A 9,799-nucleotide genomic window follows, 5' to 3' on the forward strand; every position below is an offset into this window, starting at 1 on the left:
CTGCTTTACGAGTGTCTTTTCTGCTTTGGGATGTGGTGCGTTGTAGCCTTGTAGTATAAAGCTGGGGTCTGTTTTCATTTCAGCATGACTGTTCACAAACTCAACAAAATAAGAAAAGGGTGGATAAATGGCATTATGTTCTTTCTTGTATCTTGTGCCTTGCTTGATCCATGCCTCTTGGAGATTATTCGGAAGTTTTTCTACTATGGGGTTTATTCCTCTTGATGTATCAAGAAAACTGAGGCCTGGAAGATAACCCTCATTCTTTGCTGCTTGTAGCTCAAGAAGAAGGTCAGCAAGCTCTTGTAGTAGGTGGTTGTCTTTGTGGAAGATCCTGGGGAAACTCTCCAGACATTTGAACAGGGATGCTTCAGTGGCTTTGGATGAGCCGTGATTCTTGTCCAGCCGTTGCCATAGACGTTGGAGGGCTGTCTCTGGATTGTTCACATGGACAGCTCTAATCCTCAGGGCATGTTGAAGCGACTGTCCGTCAAGCCACTTTGTAAGTAGATTGAGCTCCTCGCTGGCTTTCAGGTTTAGTCCTTCGATACCATTGCAAAACATAGACTTCCAGGATATATATGTCTCTGGTTTGTTATCAAAGGCAGCTGGGCCATAGAAGGTTCACGCTGCACGCTGCATGCTGCACGCTACACGTTCACGTGAAGAACCGGACCCTGGGCCATTAAACTTCATGCTTGGATGTTCACGTGTTGCGTCTGTTCTACTTTGACCGAGTAACCAACAATATGGACTCTTCGGATGACGACGATTGCCTCATTCTGCTTTTACTGAGACAGAGGAAGAGAAAAAGGAACAGAATTTGGAGCCGAGAACACTTCCTTCTGAGAGAAACCCGTGGTGAATTTCACCGAACATTCTATAATCTGCTTGACAATCCCGATGAAGAACTATTTTTCAATTATACCATTCAATTATATTTTTTCTGAAGTTTTCCCCTGAAAGCATAGCGTTATCTCCCTAGACCCGTTCTGATTGGCTGGCGCGGCGGTGACCGCATGCATTGACTGGAATTTCCATCTTCACGCCTAGAAAAAAGTATGCATGTTCATTTCTCGCTTCACGCGTGAAGTGTGCAGCGTGCAGCGTGCAATGTGAACGCCGTTCTATGGCCCAGAGCAAGTCATGCTACGTTTGTCCACTTTTCTTTACACGCGTGTAGCGTGTAGTGTGCAGCATGCAGCGTGCAGCGTGAACCTTCTATGGCCCAGCTGCCAAAGACCTTGAACCCCGAAGTCAGAAGATCACGGCGCGCCAGGTAGGTGACAAGGTCTGAGATTTCTGTTGTTCTGGACATTGATCTGCTTTGTGAATGTGTGTTGTCTATTCTGGTATCTAGGTTGAAGACAGGTGGGGCTTGATAAGGCTGCCATCCAGCTGGTGTCGCTGTAGCCCACCCAGGTGTATATTGGGTAGCTAGTTGTGGCACACTGTGATACAGTTTGCGTGTTTCATTGTACTCAGGCTCAGGCTGAGATTCTCCCTGAGGCCTTTCTTCCCTCTTAATTTCAGGCTCATTATTAAAGTGAGTTTTGATATATTCTTCAATGCGTTTGACCGGCTCAGGCATTGTTACTGGGATAGCTGGAGTGGTCAACTCACGGTCGTCAGGGCCTTCAGCTGCTGCCTCGAGGACTCTTGCTGCAGCGAGGGCTGCTTCAGACTCACCCTCCTGCTTAAGAGCATTCAGCCTTGCTCATGCCTTCTCGACCTCGATATCGATTTGGCATTTGGCAAACTTGGCTTTGGTGCGGGCAGCTTCAGCTACAGCCCGTGCTTGAGCTGCAGCCAGGCTTGTACTTGACTTGCTTGACTGACGTGAGCTTGACATTTTAGCAGATCCACACTCTGACCTAACTTCCAATTGGGAGATGGGAGAGGTACCATCTACACTGGACAGCTTAACTGGTTGGAGATGTAGCTCTTGGTGATGAACTTGATGTGTTGACTAATCTTTTCACTCTTCTGCCCTCAGCTATGTGACCCTAGACAGCGAGCTAAACAAAATGGTCCAGGAGTCTGAAGGAGCTTTCAGGACGTTTACTCGAACCATAAATTTTGTGAAACTGAAAAAAAAAATACAAAGTAATGTTTCAGTCTACAGTGCTTTCATTCTTTACCCATTCAAATAAACTGTCAAAGCTAATCAGTAGGCCTATTTCAACTATCAGTGTTTCATTAAAGTTAAACAAAAGCAACCTGTTAGTTCAGTGCTAAGTTTCTCAGGATTGCTAGCTAGCACAACTTTCTCCGCATTTAGCCTCATACACAATCACAAACATAAAGTTACATTTATACATGCAGCTGAACTTGGCTATGTTATAAACTCACAGATTGTCCCGCATCAATCGAACACAGCAAGTAACAGGAAGCGCATGATCCCCCGGTCTTTCACCATCTGCCCAAATGACTATGACGAAACTGAACTAAGTCACTTGACTGAAACGATACCTAACTTCGCCATTAGGTGGCAGTATCTTACAATATAACAGGCACTAATAAGTACAAACCCAGGGACAGAATACCAACCCTCTCGCTTCATGCGCACAATCCACTCTCTCCACCTCTTCTCCTCTCTCGGAAAAAAGTAAAAACTTCTTCCTGAACCGGTCCCGTTTTTACAGTTCACTGCACAGCAATAAGGCATGGTTTTTCTTTGGAAATTCCCGAATGCACGTCTGCACTCAAGCTGAATGGCAATGCAAATAAACGGAAGTGGACTCACCTCAAGCGATTTGTTTGTCTTGAATGACGTCACGCGCCGAGTGGTCACGAAAATCGCCGAACAGAAATTTGCCATGATCTGCGCTAACTTATTCTAACTTATTTTAATTATTACTTATTAACAATACTTCTTGGGACCAGAAGAAAATTACAGAGGGTTTTTTAACATATAAAGTTTCAAATGTGCATAAATTTAAAACCTTTGCTTATGACCTTTAATTCCCCATAGGTGTGAGTGTGTATGATTGTTTGTCTCTGTCCTAGCCCTGCAATACACTGACAAGCTGCTCTTGCCTGAAGTCAGCTGGGATTGGTTCCAGTTTACTCCATGACCTTGACAGATAAGCAGTATCGAAAATACTTTAGAGTTTCTGTGTGCGTTTACCCCGTATTCATGTGGGCTTCCTCTGGGTTCTCGACCAAAAACATACCAGTAGCTTTATTGGCAAAGATAAATTGCCCTTAAGGGTGAAGGAGTGTGTGCATGGTGTCCTGTGATGGATTGATGTCCCATTCAGATTGTATTCATGACTCACTCCCAGGGTTCATGGGATTGAGAACTGGTTAAGCATTAATAAATTCATCTCATCTCATCTCATCTCATTATCTGTAGCCGCTTTATCCTTCTACAGGGTCGCAGGCAAGCTGGAGCCTATCCCAGCTGACTACGGGCGAAAGGCGGGGTACACCCTGGACAAGTCGCCAGGTCATCACAGGGCTGACACATAGACACAGACCACCATTCACACTCACATTCACACCTACGGTCAATTTAGAGTCACCAGTTAACCTAACCTGCAAGTCTTTGGTCTGTGGGGGAAACCGGAGCACCCGGAGGAAACCCACGCGGACACGGGGAGAACATGCAAACTCCGCACAGAAAGGCCCTCGTCAGCCACGGGGCTCGAACCCGGACCTTCTTGCTGTGAGGCGACAGCGCTAACCACTACACCACCGTGCCGCCCATTAATAAATTAATAAATAATAATAGTAGCAGTAACATTTTTGCTCTGCAACAATTTAGAGTGATTTTGTTTGCATTTTCAATTATGTTCAATACAAAATTTTGCTCATTTTCATTTTTCACTTTTTTCATGGTTTTTTGTTTCTAATCCCTGTTCTTAACAGAATACATTGTTCAATCATTTTTCTTTATTAGTATATATATATTTAAATGATCTTCTTCCTATAGGTTGCTGGCTTGCTAGTATGGACACTCATCTGCAGTGCTGCTTACTGGTTGGTGGCAGCCTATGGCTGGGTGTTGTTTGTGAGTATAACACTGTGGCTCCTCACCACTGTGCTCTTCATCATGATCATTTTGGGTATGAGACAGAAGTTGACCTCCATACCCTGGCCTCTAGCGGTAAGTGGCTGTCTTATTGGAATATAGTGTAATACATTATTCTGTGTCATCAAACATAGTAAGGTAAACCAATTACTACTGCATCATATAGGTTAATATATAGCATCACTTCTTTTCACTTCATTCTCTTAGCTGCTGGTGTTTTATGCAGTTGCAAGCATCCTGTATTTCACAGCCTTTCTGGCAAATGCAATTTCAGTCAGTATGTTTGGAGGTGGCTATGACTTTGATCACATGACAGCAGCTGCGGTGAGTGAATGTATTTACTATCATACATTTTCTCCAAAGTCAACGCAAAGTTGCAAATCAATACAAAGTATGCTATGATGAAGCATATCTATCCTGATGGGTATAGTCTCTTCCAGGACATAAATGAAAATGACATAAATCACATGATATGGATTAGATCCCAACCCAATTAAACATCTATTCAATATCATCAAAACACTAATTGAGATAATATCTTTTGGAAGAATGGTATTTATCTCTCCTTTACAGTTCTAGAGACTTATAGAATCTATGCCAACATACGAACCCCATTTCCAGAAAAGTTAGGATATTTTCCAAAATGCAATAAAAACAAAAATCTGTGACTTGTTAATTCGTGTGAACCTTTATTTAACTGACAATTGTACAAAGAAAATATTTTCAATAGTTTTACTGACAAACTTAGTTGTATTTTGTAAATATAAACAAAGTTAGAATTTGATGCCTGCAACACACTCAAAAAAGTTGGGACAGAAGCATTATTACCATTGTGTTACATCAACTTTCCCTTTAATGACACTTTTCAATCATATGGGAACTGAGGATACTAATTGTGGCAGTTTTGCAATTGGAATTCTTGTCCAGCTGCTCAACAGTCCATGGTTGCTGTTGTCTGGTTCTCCTCTTCGTGATGCACCATACATTCTCAATAGGAGACAGATCTGGACTAGCAGCAGGCCAGTCAAGCACATGCACTCTGTGTCTACGAAGCCACGCTGTTGTAGCCCGTGCAGAATGAGGCCTGGCATTGTCCTGCTGAAATAAGCATGGACTTCCCAGGAAGAGACGTTGCCTTGATGAATATGTTTCTCTAAAATCCCAATATATCAATGGTACTTTCACATGCATACAACTCGCTCATGTCATGGGTACTGATGACCCCCATACTACTACAGATGCTGGCTTTTGCACCTTTCTCTGTTAACCAACTGGATGGTTGTGTTCACCTTTGGTACTGAAAACTCAACATCCGGTTTTCCCAAAAACAAGTTGAAACATGGACTCATCTGACCACAGCACATATCTCCACTGTGTGCTGTCCATGTAAGATGAGTTTGGGCCCAAAGAAATTGGCAGTGTTTTTGCATGGAATTGATGAATGGCTTCCTCTTTGCATATTACATTACAGGCATTTAGCAGATACTCTTATCCAGAGCAACATACAACGAGCAGCCTAGGGAACCTGGGGAGCAGTTAGGGGTTAGGTGCCTTATTCTTCAGCCATTCCTGCTGGTCCAGGGAATCAAACCAGCAATCTTTTAGTCCCAAAGCTGCTTCTCTAACCATCAGGCCATGGCTTCAATACAGTTTCAGGTTGCATTTCTGGATGCAACGGAAGATTGTGTTAAGTGACAACTGTTTTCCAAAGTACTCCGGAGCCCATGTGGCTATATTTGTCACATTAGCATGTTGTTTTTTTAGGCAGTGCCACCTGAGGGCTCGAAGGTCACACATATTCAACATTGGTTTCTGACCTCACCCTTTATATACAGATGCCTCCAAATTCCCTGAATCTTTTTACAGTGTCCTGTAGATCTTGAAAGACCAAAAATCTTGTGTTGAGAAATGTTCTTTTTAAATTGATGAACAATTCTCTCACGAATTTTGGCACAAAGGGGTGAGCCATGACCCATATATTTACTTGCAAAGATTGACCCTTTGGTGCATGCTCCTTTTATACCCAATCATGTTACCAATTAATCTGCTTATTGTGGAATCTTCCAAAATGGCGTTACTTAAATATCCTATGAGCTTTTCAGTCTTATTTTGCTTCTGGCCCAACTTTTTTTTGAGTGTGTTGCAGGCATCAAATTCTAACTTCGTTTATATTTACAAAATATAATTAAGTTGGTAGGGCGGCATGGTGGTGTAGTGGTTAGCACTGTCACCTCACAGCAAGAAGGTCCTGGGTTTGAGCCCAGTGGCTGACAAGGGCCTTTCTGTGTGGAGTTTGCATGTTCTCCCCATGTCTGCATGGGTTTCCTCTGGGTGCTCCAGTTTCCCCCAAAGACATGCAGGCTAGGCTAATTGATGGCTCTAAATTGACTGTAGGTGTGAATGGTTGTCTGTGTCTATGTGTCAGCCCTGTGATAACCTGGCGACTTGTCCAGGGTGTACCCTGCCTCTTGCCCATAGTTAGCTGGGATAGGCTCCAGCTTAGGGCGGCACGGTGGTGTAGTGGTTAGCGCTGTCGCCTCACAGCAAGAAGGTCCTGGGTTTGAGCCCCGGGGCCGGCGAGGGCCTTTCTGTGTGGAGTTTGCATGTTCTCCCCGTGTCCGCGTGGGTTTCCTCTGGGTGCTCCGGTTTCCCCCACAGTCCAAAGACATGCAGGTTAGGTTAACTGGTGACTCTAAATTGACCATAGGTGTGAATGTGAGTGTGAATGGTTGTCTGTGTCTATGTGTCAGCCCTGTGATGACCTGGCGACTTGTCCAGGGTGTACCCCGCCTTTCGCCCGTAGTCAGCTGGGATAGGCTCCAGCTTGCCTGCGACCCTGTAGAAGGATAAAGCGGCTAGAGAGAATGAGAATGAGGCTCCAGCTTGCCTGCGACCCTGTAGGACAGGATAAGTGGCTACAGATAATGGATAGATGGATGGAATTAAGTTGGTCAGTAAAATTATTAAAAATGTTTTCTTTGTACTTGTCAGTTCAATAAAGGTGCACATGAATTCACAAATCAGATTTTTTATTTTTTTTTTTTTTTTGCTTTTATTGCATTTTGGAAAATATCCCAACTTTTCTGGAAATGGGGTTAGTCCATTGAGTGTTCTGGCAACCTGTGGTGGTCCAACAACTTATGCTGGTTTTACCTTTAATTTAGTCACCTTTTGGTATATGTATACAGATTGTCTGTGAGGCATGCATTCTATTTCATTGTGACTGAATTGTCAAGCATTATTGTACTATCATTGTTTATTGCCAAATCTGCCACAGTTCTGTAAAAAGCACTAAGGATGAAAAAATGAGCACCTCAAACAAAATGGCAGGTTTATGAAGCAATACATATGAGTTTATGGCACTTATAAAAAGCTGAGCTTTTACACCAAGCCTGGTTAAAGTCCATACAAAGAACTGAGAAGCACATGACATGGGTATGATTTCCTGTTGTAAAAGAATCTTGCCATCGCAGTAATGCTCAAAAGGTCAGTAATATAAGAATACAGTAGATTGTCTATTGTGTTACAAGTGAGAAACTGCTTTTCATACTATTTATCATTTACTAGCACTAGAAATCACAAAAGCACACTGATTCAAGCCTGGATGTGGGTTTAATCTGCATGTATTTTGTCTTCCAGTTTTTTGCCATTTTTGTGACTGTGAGTTATGGTACCAGTACCGCCTTTGCTTACATGGAGTGGAGGGGTGCTAGAGGAAACACAGCTATGACTACTGTTCCTGTATAGAGACACACTGCATCTGTGCGAATGCTCTGTTAAGGGACTCTCATGAATTCTTCCTGCAACCTAAAGGAGATGATGATGAATTTTACCTGCATTTGATAGAATTTTTGTGCTAATACACAGCAAAAGTGACATCTAGCCAAGTCAACATATCTTAAATATTCAGATTTATCTAGTATTTCCTATTATAAGATTAAAATAAACTAAATATATGCTTACATAAACTTTTCTTTTCTTAATTTTAAGCATTTATTTCTAGAAAGAAGCAAAAATAGCTGTCTGCAGGGTAAGAAAATCTAAAGCTTAAAACGTGTAAAGGCATAATACAACCTCATAATAAGAAATGTTAGATAATTTTGCTATATTTTTTAAAGTGTACAGAATATCTGTGGTTGATATACAAACCTACTTTGTATGCTTGTAAAGTTATGCAGGATGAGTATTTCTGTGTTTTTTTTTAACGCATGATCAAATGTATTTAATTCATGAAGTTTATAAGTCACATGCTTTACAATACACGCTTATTCATAAACTTTTTTTCATATTTTGAATATATTTGGTCTGAGTTAAATTACCTTTATTTGCTTCCTCTGAATACAGTAATATTTACATAGGACAAAAAAAGTTGACGAGTCAAACATTTGGGCAATACACAAGGTAACAATGTGAAACAAAGCTTTATATATTTTCTCTCTCACTGTCCATTTTATATATATATATAATCACACACACACACACACACACACACACACACACACACACACACTATATTGCCAAAAGTATTTGCTCACCTGCCTTAACTCACATATGAGCTTAAGTGACATCCCATTCCTAATCCATAGGGTTCAATATGACGTCGGTCCACCCTTTGCAGCTAGAACAGCTTCAACTCTTCTGGGAAGGCTGTCCACAAGGTTTAGGAGTGCGTTTATGGGAATTTTTGACCATTCTTCCAGAAGTGCATTTGTGAGGTCACACACTGATGTTGGACAAGAAGGCCTGGCTCTCAGTCTCCGCTCTAATTCATCCCAAAGGTGTTCTATCGGGTTGAGGTCAGGACTCTGTGCAGGCCAGTCAAGTTCATCCACACCAGACTCTGTCATCCATGTCTTTATGGACCTTGCTTTGTGCACTGGTGCACAGTCATGTTGGAAGAGGAAGGGGCCAGCTCCAAACTGTAAAAACAGTCTGCATGCCTAGGTGCTTGATTTTATATACCTGTGGCCATGGAGGTGATTGGAACACCTGATTCCGATAATTTGGATGGGTGAGCAAATACTTTTGGCAATATAGTGTATACACACACACACACACACACACACACACACACACACACACACAGAGAGAGCTCTGGAAAAAATTGAGAGACCATTTCAGGTATTTTTTAAAGTCAGCATTTCTATGTATGGCATCCATTTCATTCCAGTGTCTGTGCTGGAATTCCAACACATGCACACCTCATTTTACTTAATGAGCTACTGATTATGTGATTACCAGAACCAAATCTTATTTAATGAGGAAAAGTATAAAAACCACTGCTGTGGTCATCACTATCTTCTTGCAATAGGACCAGTTTGGATGGCAAAAACAGTGCTAGTAGTACCGTAAATTTAATTGGAATACAAAAATATCTATTCATCATGCCAAAAGAGTTAAAAAGAAAAGTTTCGAGTGAGAAAACAAAATGTTCAATTCTGGCTTTACTGGCAGAGGGATCCAGCAAGCATCAGGTTGCTTCCATCCTCAAAATTTCAAAGATGGCAGTTCATAAGAACAAGGTCAAACAGCAGACATTGGGGACAACAAAGTTACAGACTGGCAGAGGGCAAAAACGACTCTCCACTGACCGGGATGATCGTCAACTCCTTCGAACGTCACTCAACAACCGTAGGATGACATCAAGTGACCTATTAAAAAAAACGGCAAATGGCAGCTGGGGTTAAATGCATAGCAAAGACAGTTCAAAACAGGCCCCTCCGGGCGGGGTTGAAGTCACGCAAAGCTAGAAAAAAAAGTCCT

General features: G+C 42.1%; 1 protein-coding gene across 1 annotated transcript in view; it reads left to right on the forward strand.

The window, feature by feature from the left end:
• The window catches only part of pllp (plasmolipin), a 29,198-nt gene extending 21,274 nt beyond the window's left edge, over window positions 1–7,924 (forward strand). The window contains exons 2-4 of the mRNA XM_060922956.1: window positions 3,938–4,111; window positions 4,244–4,360; window positions 7,676–7,924. Coding sequence (XP_060778939.1) covers window positions 3,938–4,111; window positions 4,244–4,360; window positions 7,676–7,783 — 399 coding nt within the window. The 3' untranslated portion in view covers window positions 7,784–7,924. The remainder of the gene's footprint in view (window positions 1–3,937; window positions 4,112–4,243; window positions 4,361–7,675) is intronic.
• The last annotated feature ends 1,875 nt before the right edge of the window (window positions 7,925–9,799 follow it).

Source organism: Neoarius graeffei, chromosome 6 (assembly GCF_027579695.1).
Source record: "Neoarius graeffei isolate fNeoGra1 chromosome 6, fNeoGra1.pri, whole genome shotgun sequence".
Lineage (NCBI taxonomy): Eukaryota > Metazoa > Chordata > Actinopteri > Siluriformes > Ariidae > Neoarius > Neoarius graeffei.